This window comes from Camellia sinensis, chromosome 11, assembly GCF_055761805.1.
Source record: "Camellia sinensis isolate YWXY chromosome 11, ASM5576180v1, whole genome shotgun sequence".
Classification (NCBI taxonomy): Eukaryota; Viridiplantae; Streptophyta; class Magnoliopsida; order Ericales; family Theaceae; genus Camellia; species Camellia sinensis.
The window spans coordinates 145,071,189-145,084,951 of NC_138971.1; the positions used below are offsets into that span (position 1 = coordinate 145,071,189).

General features: G+C 34.8%; 1 protein-coding gene across 33 annotated transcripts; it reads left to right on the forward strand.

Moving 5' to 3' along the window:
- The first annotated feature begins 1,209 nt into the window (after positions 1-1,209).
- On the forward strand, positions 1,210-11,776 carry LOC114298503 (auxin response factor 8). 33 transcript variants are annotated; one of them, XR_014344735.1, is made up of 9 exons: positions 1,232-2,904; positions 3,250-3,362; positions 3,813-4,045; positions 5,242-5,320; positions 6,059-6,089; positions 6,645-6,701; positions 7,446-7,514; positions 8,598-8,651; positions 9,282-9,602. XR_014344735.1 is itself a non-coding variant. In XM_028243085.2 (5 exons), the coding sequence occupies exons 1-4, from the start codon at positions 2,862-2,864 to the stop codon at positions 8,610-8,612; spliced, it is 240 nt and encodes a 79-aa protein (XP_028098886.2). In that variant the 5' UTR covers positions 1,232-2,861; the 3' UTR covers positions 8,613-8,651; positions 11,521-11,776. The 33 variants fall into 33 exon arrangements, 2 of the variants coding, with proteins under 2 accessions (XP_028098886.2, XP_028098885.2); XR_014344741.1 differs by lacking the exons at positions 6,645-6,701; positions 9,282-9,602 and adding an exon at positions 11,521-11,776; XR_014344732.1 differs by lacking the exon at positions 6,645-6,701 and having other exon boundaries at positions 5,242-5,428.
- Positions 11,777-13,763: the final 1,987 nt, after the last annotated feature.

Here is a 13,763-nt window from a genome sequence, read left to right on the forward strand (position 1 = left end):
ACCTCGATTGTACTCCCTGGGACGGCTATGGATTAGAACCCATCTGCCTCTTATTGTCCTCCTGAACATCCTGACTCCTCTTGGAGCCCCTCATCTCCTCCTCATCCATCTGCATCACGGTCTCTAGAAGAGCCACCGCTACCGCCCCCACAAGGCGTCCATAATCTCTAATCATTGACCTAGCTACTTTAAACATGAACCCGGTCCTCAACCTCTTCTCAAACTCCAAACAACGGTGCTCCTCTGTCGCCACTAACTCTGGTGCAAACCTAGAGAGGCTAGTAAATGTGGCCTCAAACTTAGCCACCGGAGTGTTCAACTGCACAAGCTTTGAGAACTGATCTCTCAACTTCTCCCTAACTGTGGGAGCACTACAACAAAACTAACTATTTATGGCATGCGTTAAATGCACGTCGTAATTAGTATATTCTACGATAATTTTTTTTTTTTGCAAGTCGTTAATGTTTTGTCAATAACAATAACAGTATACATACTATGTAAGTCGTTAATTCATATATTTATGGCATGCAAAATATGCTGTAAAAAATGTATGTTTTTACGACTTACAAAAATATGTCGTAAAATATTTCCACTTAAGACGGCATACATTTCATGTTGTAAAATATTATAACTTTACACGATATGCTAATGAATGTCGTGAAAATTTATACCAAAAAAAAAAATTCAATCCGATTTTTTTATGACATGCAAAAGTATGTCATAAAAAAATGTATATTTTCACGGCATACAAAAATATGTTATAAAATATTTGTACTTAAGACAACATACATTTCATGTCGTAAAATATTAAATTTTATATATTTTTAATTTAGTTTTTTTTAGAAAATTAAAAAATATTTTCCTTCTAAGTATATGTAAATTATTTGAATTTAAAAAGTAAAAACATATATATATTTAAAAACTTACACCACACTTCTTCTCATTCTAAATCCATACATGTTTTCATCCCAAATCCTCTCATTCTCTAGAGAAATTATATTTTAATTATAAATAATAATAAAAAATTTTAGATGTTCTTAAATATTTATAAATTTCTAATAGATATGAGAATTTTTTTTTTCCAATAACCTAGATATTCTATTTATAATCTAGATTTTTTTATGCAAAAATAATTTATAAACTTATACCTAAATCTTTTTGTCTAAAATTTTCTACTCCAAATTTTTTTTATTTTATTAATATTGTCAGAGTTTTAACAATTTATCAATTCACACATTATATTAGCTCACACATTTTTTTCCATTCTTGTCATACGTCTCTCTCTCTCTCTCTCTCTCTTCTCTTTCTCTCCTTTCTCTCCATTGACATCTCACACAAACACACGAACACCACCACCGACCACCACCAGCCACTGCCCCTCCGATGATGTTAGTTACACGAGCACCAATCGATTGATTTAGAGCCACAGTGATGTTAGTTACACGAGCACCAATCGGTTGATTCCGAGCTTGGCGTTCGATTCAAATTCCGAGGTTGGAGTTCGATTCTGATTCTGAGCCCCTTCCATGGATTTGATTTCTTTGTGAGTTTCTAACGTATTCAGTTACCTCTCATTCTTGAAGCGTTCGTATTTGATGCAATTGGTGTGTTAGGTTAAATGACGGTGAAACGATTGTCAATGATGGATTGGAATTAATTATGTGATTTTTTTGTAATGTTTCTCTGTGATTTGATCGGATTAATTTTGAAAGCAAGCGTCTTCATTCAATGTTTGTTAACCATTTCTGATCTGAGTTTTGTCTTCATTTTGGTTCTCTAGAGAAATTTAGAGTATGAATTGTGACTTATTGAGTTCCTCATGAAAATCAAACTTGCATTCATCTTTGTAATTTCATATGGTACTCTTTCCTTACCATTTGACAATCATTTGTTGACATTGTGGAAAACTTTCATTCATTTTGAAAGTAAATGTTGCTCTATTTCTGATTCAAATGGCAAGCATATTACTTTAAAAAGGCTAAGCAGATTGTGGCTTACTGTTTTCTGCATCGCATGACTAGTTCAGTCTAGGTTCACCCGAGGTTGGAGCACAAAATGTTGGTACATATCATTGAGTTAGCTTGAAGCTAGGGTTTGGGTTTTCTTTTCTAGGGAAGCTAGGGTTTTTTGGTTCTCAGTTGGAATCTGTGAATATAATGTTTTGGGGATTTGGGTTTTCTTTTCTGCTCAAAGTCCTTTTTTGGTACTATTGAAGCTCAAAATTGAGGATTTCTCTGGCTCTTGCTTATGATAAATTTGGCTCAATGAAGCTAAGATCTGAAGAGTTCCTCACTTCTTTGCGCTTTCTGGATTGTTGTATTTTGGGTTAGAAGTAGGGTATTGGAAGCTCTTGAGCTACCTAGAGCTGTCAATCTTGAGGTTGGGTGAATTTGAGGCAAGCAATTGGGGCTGGTGTGGTGAGTTTTGTTAGGGTTTAAGCTGAAATGTACTGGTTAATTTCGTGAAGGTTTGATTCATCAAGTTTTTAACTACACAAGGGTCTATTTGGGGTTGGGTGAAGAAGATCAAGTGCTGATGACGCCGAAATCAATTGTGTTTTGTAGTGGAACTGGTTTTGGTTGAAGGTTCTAGAGGGGGTTTCTTGGTGGTTTTGTCCATAACATCCATATGAAGTGTCTACATACAACAATCCTCCTCATTTCTTAGTAATATATTTGTTGGGTTTGGTGGTTTTGAGGAGTTCATTTAGATTTGGATGGAGTTTGTAGTGGCAAAGTGAAGGTATTATGGTGTTTTTGGCTGGGAAGGAAGTGCAAGAAGCCTTTGGGACATTTAGTGCTGAGCTATTGTGGTTATAGCTTTTGTGGTTACAAATTTTAGATGATATTATCATTTCAGAAATGAGGTTCTCTTCTGCTGGTTTCACTCAACAGTCTCCTAAAGGTATATTTCTCTGGGTTCTTTTTTTGTTGTTGTTGAATTTCAGTCTTTTTCCCTGTTTTCCTGTTTTGGAGATCTTTTAGTGTCTAGTTTAGTTACAAAATATTGTTGTTGTATCCTCTGGTTCTGGTTTCCCCTTTTTTTTTTTTTTGGGGGGGGGGGGGGGGGGGGGGGTTTATTTGTTGAATTTCTGTCATTTCCCTCTACATTTCACACATCTTTTCCCTTTCTATTTGCCAAATCCCTCTCCAAATCCATGAACCAAACACAGCGTTAGTGTCTAGTTAAGATGCAAAACATTGTTGTTAGACTGATTTCTTGTTAAAAAATTACATTGATAATCTGCAGGGGAGAAGAGATGTCTGAATTCTGAACTTTGGCATGCATGTGCTAGTCCTCTTGTTTCCCTACCTGCTGTTGGAAGCCGCGTGGTGTATTTCTCTCAGGGCCATAGTGAGCAGGTCAGTCTACTTTGATTGGTTTTGACATATTCCTTGCTTTTAGATTTTTGAAATCGGTCCATGGCGGGCAATGTGTTTATTCATGCATACTTGGCAAATAAAATTTGTTTGTTTGTCTATTTTTATAAACATCCTTCTGTTATTTGGTATAATATGTTCCAACATATGTTAAGCATTGGGCTATTATGCTACGACTGCTACACTTGGCAACCACGCATCAACGCCACTGTTACTGTTATGGCAGCCACCACTGTTATTTAAAACCTTGGTCACTCATTCTAGTCACCTCTTGAACTGTTATCACATATCTCTAAGTGCTTGTTTGCAGTTTAAACTGTTGTGTTCATATTAAAATTTGGATGATTATGGTTTTGTCTTGTTTATGATCTGGTTGATGAAATTAAACAGTTACTATTATTGACTTCTGCAAATCTTCATATACCTACGTAGGTTACTACATCAACCAACAAAGAAGTGGATGCCCATATACCTAACCACCCAAGCTTATCTCCACAACTCATCTGTCAGCTTCACAATGTGACCATCCATGCAAGGAATCTTTAGTTCTATTTTCTGGTTCTGGTTATTTTACAAGGTGGTTTCTAGAAACTCAATTTTTTTACTAGGCGAATGTGGAGATAGATGAGGTATATGCTCAAATGACCTTGCAGCCACTGAGCCCGGTACGCTAATCTATTATTGAAGTTTATTTACCAGTTTTATGATCTACTTTTTTCTTTTCTTTTCCCTAGATATAAGATGATCCATATTATAGGTAATCTTCTGATCAAACTCTTCTACCTTCTACACACAAATGGAGTGAAAACTCCTGGATATGTACTTTATTGAGTGAATAATAGTGAATGATGTGAATGCCCATTTTCTTATTAACAGTTGAATCTTGAAATTGTCAACTAGCAAGATGAGTAGAGAGGTACTTTATTTCTCATTTAACATAAAATTGAATTTATAACCAATTGTTGTCCACATTATTTCTTATTTGATGATAAGGCAATTTAGGCCATTTAAACAGTGTACAATGACCTAAATGGTTTGTTTTTGGTTTGGAATGGATAGCCATGAACAATATTATAAAAAAAATATTATACAAATTAACAATATATATATATATCAAGAAAAGAATGTTATTGTTAAAAACTCCCATCACTACCCTTCTTATTTAATTTTATTTTTATTGATTTATTTATTTATTTAGCTTTTTTAATAATCAACAGAATTATAGAAGAGTTGTAGTGACTTATTGTTATAGATTATGCTTCTACACATTTACCTTACTTCACGAAAAAAGAAAAAAAAAAGAAGAAAAAAAAAGATGTTGAAATTTTTTATTTAGTTTTGAGTTAACTATGTGATCAAAACAGGAAACATGATGTTAAGCAATAGTTTTTAAGCACAATGCTACAAACATAAATTCACTGTGGAAATAGAAAAATGCAAGTATGATGCGTACAAACCAGAGGATTGTATGCAACAATCCCAATTCCTAGTTCTCTGCTTATATCAAAATAACAATGGTACAGATTAGAAAACACTGGATTCTTGTTTATTGCTTGCAAAACTTACTAGTTAACATAACAATAGTTCCACTACACCTCACCTGCAAGTAGGAATGATTTCTTCCTCTGCATCTCGTCCACAAGGACCACTCCAACTGCACTGCTGTTAGATGTAGCTAGCTTCACACCTGACTCATGAAATCTGAGGTAGTCATAACCCGACTCGTGAAATCCGCATCATATTAGGCTGAATTTTGGGGGAGTTTGGTCTCTCTCTCTCTCTCTCTCTCTCTGCATTTCAGGTAGTCTTTTCTTCTGCAACTACTTTCTCTATTGTTTATTGATTTGGATTTGTTTTTCAGAAGTTGCCCTTTATCGGTTGATTGGAATGGAGTTTTTTTAGCTTATCGTTTTTGGGTTTCTCTAGATTTTCAGTTTGAGGTAATCTAGCTTCACTGAATTTCAATGGAAAATGAACTTGGTGACCATTTGAACTCAATCTTGGAAATGGAAATGTTCTTTTTTTGCTGTTCTGCGATTCTGAATTGTGTAATCTCTCTTTCCTTTATTTGATTTTATACTTGACATGAACTTGACGGTTTAGTCTTTTGATATATATATATATATATATAATAAGATAATATGCCAATCAAAATATGCTATATACGTCTAAGTTTTGTGGATCTAGTACAGCAAATGTGGAACAGATCTTATCCCAGCATATGTGTAATCTCTCTTTTTTGGTTTATGCTCTCAGATTTGGATTACCCTTATCATACTATGGATTTTTTGTATCAATTTTTTTTGTAGAATCCAGATTGATGCATCTAGCATTAATTTTTCTCATGGTCCTTGATACTTTTAGGATAGATATTGATGATTTGGGGTTCTACACTAGTCTTGCATACTCTGATTGGTAGGCTACTCATATTCTGACATGTTTTCCTCTCTGTCCCCCTATCTGTCACTCTCTATATATAGGTATACCTATTGAACATTGGATTTGTTGAACAAGATAGAGGTTGCAACAACTAAACTGGTTGAACAAGATGCTCACTCTTTATTCTCTTGCTTTTTATTTACGCACATACATGCATGCCTAATTACGTGTGTAGGGTCAGTTATTTGGTGGAACAAATGATTCCCATAAATCTGTGTTTGATTTGGTATACTTTGCAGGGGATTTCACTGTTAAGGATGACACAAACAGGTATGATTCTTCCCTATGGCAATCAAGGTTGTTAAAATCGGGATCCTAAGTAGGATCGGTGAGAGGGTCTGGTGGATCGGATCGTAGGATCGGATCGAGGATCGTAAGATCCTACTTTCTATTAAAAAAAAAGATAAAAATTAAAATTAAAATGATATATATTAAAAATAAAGTGAAAAATCATAAAATCTACGATCCTACTTGCGATCCTACATGATCCTACTTGCGATCCTGTTATAACATCAATCCTACAACGATCTGGATCGTTTGGCAAAGTAGGATTGTAGGATCATACGATCCTACGATCCGGATCGCGATTTTAAGAACCATGATGGCAATGCAAGCACAAAATTAAGGATTTTTGTCCTTCGGTCACTAAATAAATCATCTGGCACAAAAAGTATTTGCTTATATATATATATATATTATGCAATGGGGAGGAAGTATGCAGGTTCTTCACATCCTGAGGATAAATGCTATGTGAATTGTGGACGTAATGTATTGTAGTTTTTTCTTTGTTTGTTTGTTGTTAACCAAAGTGTATATTAATTGAAGGTTGAACCATGTGGTGCTGTGATACAATGAAGAATAATCTAGTACTTCACCAATTCGGTACCTTATTAGTTTGTAAAAGTCTGGAATCTGATAGGGTATTATGTATGTTGATTACATTGTCTTGAGTTTGGAAAGATTATCATGTATCATGTATCATGTTTGTTGATTCCATTGTCTGGAATCAGAAATAGTAAACTACTACTTAGCTTTGCTTTATCTAATGTCATCTTATGTAATATGACAAGGTTTTCACCTTTTTTTCCTTTGGTTTTTCTTTCTCTTTCCTTCTCTTTTTTGGAAGAAATGGTGGGATTGGTGGCTGGGCTGAAATTACCAACTACACTAGATAAATAATACTATGTTGTGATTGATTTTACATGGTAGGCTTTGTGGAAATATGTTATTGTAGACACTGCTATATGATCTCTGTTCTTAATTGATCTGAAAGTCAACATTTTAAATGGCTAGAAATGAGAATTTGATTGTCAATGGTAGTTTTATCATTATGTAACACATTTAGCGGCGTTTTAGAATATTACAATTAAATTTAGTTTATTAGTTTACAACAGTATGATTAATTAAGTTGGCCCCCCAGCCTTCGCTTGCTCTTTATTGGAATTCTTCTGGCTCATGCCTTTTACTCTAGGCATGCATTTGGGAAATTCAGAAGTGTGGCATTATTTCATTGTCCATGGTGTTTTGGGATCTCCTTCAATTTTCCACTATGTATTCCTTTATATTTTCATTGTGCAGTTTATATTGTTGTAATGGATTAGAGTGTTTTGTTTCAATTTTCATCAGGCGGATAATGTACCCCTTCCTTTAACATCATTTGAAGCTACTGGTTTTCCTTCAGAGCTTCTTCGAGAGGTATGAATTTCTTTCTATATTTGCAACTCTATATTGGCCAGAAGTCTATGCAAGTTTACTTTGATATGTAATCTTTGTGTTTTCTGTGAAAACTTCTGTGATTGCTGGAGGTCTGATGTGAAGCTTCATGACTCACGTTCATTATTTTCCATCTTTACTTTTTGTCACAGGTGCGATATTTGCTCCAAGGAGGAGCTAAATGTCGTATGCTGTGATACCCCCTTATGAGGGGTTTGGAGAGGGATTGTGTACTGTAATTTGGTCAATGTTGCTTGCTTAATAGATTATATAATAAGAAATCATTTTACATGTTCTGTGTGAAATGTACTACGTGATTCAAGTACTATCTATGCTATTAGCGTGTGGATATTTCATGCCAAAGTATCCTTATGTTCGTCTTTGCAGTCCCTAGTTAATATTAGTAGACACGATCGGGTTCCACAAATGTAGGAATATCATTAGTTATCATCCTTGGTATGTGGTTGATTTCATACTACTATCTTAGGTTTGATGATAAAATAATTGTTCATTTGTACTGGGCAGTTTGATAATTTGGCTATGTATATTTTTATTTATTTGGCATCTGTTCATATGATCATATCTAAAATAATAAAGAAAATTTTTTGTAGTCTTTGAACCACTGTTATGCAATTTTTAGAATTTGTTTGCTAATTAGGTTTAAATTGTCAACTTTTTACAACCTTATTTAGGAGATTTGTTACATAAGTTCTTTGTTTTTGACTCTTCTCATCGTTTTGTTAATGATTTGAAGGAATTTATTTGTAACTATATGCTTTTGAACATTTTGTTATTCACTTGAGCCTGAAGTGAATAATGAACAGATGTCAATTGGATAAGGAATTATCTTCACTTTGGGAAGGGAATTATTTTCAACTGTTTGTGTTGTGTTAGTAATTAAACAGTAATTTATGGTCAATAGCTTTGTTGCTTGGAACAAGATGTGGTTGGTCTAAACAAAGCTCTATTAACTGGTCATGAAGTGGGATTCAAGGGGGCTACTTACAAAGCTCTGTAAACTGGTAACGTCTGGTCATGACAAAATCTTTAAATTATGTAATTCAGGTTGTCTCATCGTGATCGCTTCAGCCGAAGTCTTCCTTGAAGAACGTTTTCACGGTATTTTCTCTCTCTTTAGCTCTTGTTTTTTAATTCTTGCTTGTTGATTTTTGCTTGCATTTCGAGATTCCTGTGATTTTTCAATGGTTTAGTGTGGAGTGAATTGATGTTGAATTTGATATTTTGAAGTTGAATCAGGGGAGCACAATAAAAAAATAATAATTGTTGCAGAGGCACACAGGCTGGAATTGCAATGATAGGACATGTGGAGCTTACTCCTCGAGCCATCAGTGTTCTTGGAGGATTTAGGCCCCAAGGAAAAAATATTGCTAGTGCTGTCAAAAGTCAAAATCTCTCCTTAGTATGCATACATGACATAAGAGAGCTGATTGTGAGCTCTAAAAAAATAAGGACTAATAGCTTTAATGAGCTGGAAATATTAAAAAATAAATAAATAAATAAAAATAAAAAATCCAACAAAGACACCCATCACATTATGGGGGAGCCAGCTCACTAGTGCTCCTTTTTAGTGCTCCCAAGCATTTTTGCATGACATAAATACTTCATAATATTTGCTGATAAAAAAAAACATAAATACTTCATAATTTCATATATAATCAAATATATTCACACACAAATTTGCATAATTTATTTTAGTGTTGTGATGCTAAATTGGCTTGGTTTTTGTAGGTTGTTGAGTTTGCCTTGGCTTTGTAGGAAGCTGGGTGCTTTTCTGTTGTTTTGAAATGTGCACTTGCACTTGTTGTTGTTGCCACTATAACATCTGCTCTTCGAATCCCTACCACTGGTATTGGGGCAGGGACTTTCTGTAGTAGCCAAGTTAATTGATTCTTTAGCTTTTTCTAATACTCCTAATAATGAATTAGACTTGACTGGCTTGTGTTGTGTATAATCTTTTTGCTTTCATTTGTACATATAATTTGCTATTTGATCTTGTAATTTGCTTTTCAAGTACTAAAATGGGCATTTTAATGATATCATGTGTTCATATATTGAGTTTACTCATATAATAAACTTTGAATTTGCTCTCTCTCTTTATATATATATATATTAAAAATAATTTTTTACGGCATATAAAATTATGTCATGAAAAGTATAGTGATCCTGGTTTTTTCCCGTCATTTATCGTATTCTAGACTCGGGATCCATGGCCGTATGTAGTTGTCTATACCTTGTTTCCATCATTTACTCCTTGAATTTGAGTTTTGGAATGTCTTGAGCGTATTTAGAACAAGTTGGTCGCTAATTGGTCTAGAACCTTGTTGTCCAGAATTTTGGTATTCTGCTCGAACGAGTCTTTTTGCGCTTGAGCGGGGTTTGTAATCCTTCAGTACCTTGTGCGTTTGCAAAAACACTGCAGAGGTATTTTTCACCCTCGAGTGGCGTTTCTTAAGCTCGAGCGGGTCTGAGCTTGAGCGGTCTCTCTGGCGCTCGAGCGGCTGTCTGAAATCTATAAAATACTGGACGAGTGTATTCTATGCTCGAGTGGGTCTCATTGCGCTCGAGCAGGTAGTGTCTTGCTGTTAAGTCTTGGCGCTCAAGCGGCCTTTATTGCGCTCGAGCGGGTCTAATTTTTATGTCTGACGCTCGAGCGTCAAAGTCTCCGCTCGAGCGGACTGTATGTATATCAGATCGCGAAAGTGACTTTTTAAATCACTTTTTCTGTCCTTTCTCTCTCTGAAACTTTCCAAAAACCTAAATTCACACCCTCTCTCTAAAATACTCCTCTCTACTTTTTGGCCTAGATCAAGTGATCTCTACATCCTTGTGTCTTCTTTAAAAAGTTAGAGCATCTCAAGATCTACCTTTTGAACCGAATAGAGTGGGGTTTCGGCATCTTTGGAGTTCATCTCTTGATTGGCTCTTCTTCTCTTCTTGAGATAGGGATAATCTACTCATTTCTATGAGCTTTAACATAAATATTAGTCATTTTGTATAAATGGTTGGTTTAGGTGAAGTTAGGGTGTAAGTTTAAATGATTAAAAGAGGGGGTTTCATTTGTATGTGAGGTCTTGAAAATGGGATTGTTGTGTGAAATGGGTGAGATTTGACCTTGGGAGCAACATTGGAGAAAAATGGAGGGAAAGCCCTAATTTGAACTATAAAAGTTATTTGCATAAATAATGAAAATGATGTGGAAATATGAAATTGTTTTGAAAATCATAAAATTGTAGGAAATTGCGATTAAATGGTGTAGTTGGATTGATGAATCACTCATCTATGGAAAATGTGATAAATTATCTGTTGAGAAATTTATTTATCTGTTTAGATATATCTGTTTTGAGCGATCAATGGAGGATAGCCATGATTGTTGTAGAAACTGCATGTTGATTAGGTAAATTGAAACTAATCAATTGAAATATGTCATTGAATATGACGGTTGGATGTAAAACATTGTATATGTGATTGAATTGGTCATTATATATGACAACATATTTAAATACATTGTATATGTATCTTTGTTTGGGAGAAGATAGGATGTACTCCATTGTTTGGGAGGAGATAGAGGATGGACTCCATGGATAATTAAGTTGGCCGGAGTGTCCAGGGTGAAAGTCTCGAAATCTTATTTATATTTAGGTACCTGTTCTCTCGGACGTAGTTCTGTAAAATGGCAAGATATGGAAGTGTATGAATGATATTTACGATTGAAGTGTTGATGAATGTGTTGTAGTCTCATTTTGAATTGTTTATATGATAATGTATTATGTCAATAAATTGACTTGGGTAAATAACTGGAAGTGAATTGAAATATGAGCGCCAATATTGATTGATTATGGAAAATGTTTAAGATAGTTTGTGAGTGTTAAACATTTATCAAATGCTAATGTTTTAGTTAATTCTCATATACTGTTTAACATATCTCTACTAGGCTGTGGCTCACCCTACTTGGGACACCATTTTTCAGGTACAGGGGACATGCCACCTCCAAGGTCTTAGCTTGGGAAGTTTAGGAGTTGAAGACTCCTTTTTGATATTTTGTTTGATGTTAAATGTAAATCCAAGCCGAGGGCTTTTTATGTACAGAGTTAGAACTCTTCTTTTGTTGTAATCAAGTGATAACTTGAAAAGCTGTAAGCCCGCAGGGAATTTACTTTATTGATAACATGTAATATCTTTTGTAAAGAGGACTCTGGTGAAATGAAGATGTATTCTTTTCTTTATGTTCATGGAACTCGTAAATGTATGATTTATGACTTATATTGAGGGCGTCACAAAAAGTGTAATGATTTATGACATACAAGAAAATGTCATAAAAGATTATACACAGCATACAAAGTATGTCATAAATATATTAAAAATGACCTTTTACGGCATACACAATTATGTCGTGAAAAGTGATGATTTATGACATGCAAGAAAATGTCGTAAAATATTATATACGGCATACAAATGCGGTGTTTGGGAACTTGGTTTTTGAGGTTTTTTTTCATTACAAAACAAATGTTTTACAAAACCAAAAAAAACAAATCCAAACAAAAGATCACATCAAACTCCATAATCATCACTTTTTCTCTCACAAACATCACATTCAATCCTAAAAAAACCTAACTATCTTCCCAAATACAAAAAAAAAATTTCTCCAACAATATCCTATAACTAAAAAAACCTACAAAAAAAATCACTTCCTAGACACTCACAAAGTATGTCATAAATATATTAAAAATAACCTTCTACGGCATGCAAAATTATGCCATAGAAACTATGATGATTTATGGCATGATAAAAATGTCGTAAAAAATTATATACGACGTATAAAGTTTGTCATTAATGTTTAATTTATTACTTTTTACGACTTTACCTGCATGCCGTAAATAATGCTCAACTTTCCACAGCATGTCATATAACGGCATTTGTATGCATGCCGTGAAAGAGTTTTTACGACATGCATTGCAAGTCATAAAAATTTCTATTTTGTTGCAGTAGAGGTAGAAACTTGTCTTGGAAGACGCTGACAAAAGCCTTTCAAGTCATCCCAATGCGTCCATGCGCATACTTCTACTACTGACCCGCATCTCCCTTCAGCTAGAAGGATACGAAGGTCAATCGCAACTAGTCGTCCCCAATGCCAAGCATCTCGAACGTTTTTTACTATCTGCTCCAACCATTTACCTGCCTTCAGTGGCTCCTTGGGATTCCCTACAAACTCATCTGAATTCGACCGGAAAAACTTCTGCTTTAAGAAAGACAATCATGCCTCAGCTACTTGGGCCTGGACTTGATTCTCAGCTCTAAGAATATCCATAAACTCTCGCAATGCTTCAGCCATTTCTTGGGCCAAGGCATCCATGGCCTGTTAACCATTGGTTCAGCCACATTGGCCTAACCAACCCATTTTTCTTGCCCCAGAATTTCATCCGGTAAAAGGCATCTCATGCCTCTTAGGCCTACCACGCCCACCACTACCTCATCTACGTCCATATCCACATCCTGACATCCTAATGAAGGTAACAAAAGAGATTAGCACATTTACAAATGTGTCGAAATTAACTCACTTGTGTCCTAAGACTGTGGACAACGGTAATTTACTTCACATAAGCACGTAATCACGTAAACACATACAAATTTCATTCCAAGATAATGATCGTTCCGTGGCGTTATCAGAGTTTCAATTAGAAACAGCAGTGATCAAATGCATTTCTAATAGGACTCCTAGAAGCTTGTAGACTCGATCAACATCCTAGAAATTAAATCTCATACCTATATAATCACGTAAGCATGTTATCATATAAGCACACATCATTCATACTAAAGTCTCTATCAAGTGAGACAAATCCATTATGGTACTAACCACTTCTTACATACCTAAAGTATTCAAATCCGGTACACTCTGATACCAAGTTGTAACGCCTCCAAAATAATCACAATAAACCAACTCCAAACACTAAAACGATATGACATAAATAAAGTAAAAAGCTTTCATTAATCAGAGTCAATATACAAAAGGAGACACATGCGATATACATTCATAAATTGAATCTTGAATCTACAACATGTGTTACAAGAGGTAATAGGAAATGAAAGTTAAACAGGTATTCATATGCCCTAATAGCTTACATCTTTCCAAGACTGTGCTTGGTTACAACAAAAAAAGTCATCAGCTCAATACAAATAAAGCTCTAGGCTTGAAAAGCAAGTAAATACAAAATT

Bases quoted from the DNA above. Each gene is read 5' to 3' on its own strand.
- LOC114298503 (XM_028243085.2), top strand. From the start codon at position 2,862: ATGAGGTTCTCTTCTGCTGGTTTCACTCAACAGTCTCCTAAAG. The intron at 2,905-3,249 runs GTATATTTCTCT...GATAATCTGCAG, and splicing joins CACTCAACAGTCTCCTAAAG to GGGAGAAGAGATGTCTGAAT. The intron at 3,363-7,445 runs GTCAGTCTACTT...AATTTTCATCAG, and splicing joins CTCAGGGCCATAGTGAGCAG to GCGGATAATGTACCCCTTCC.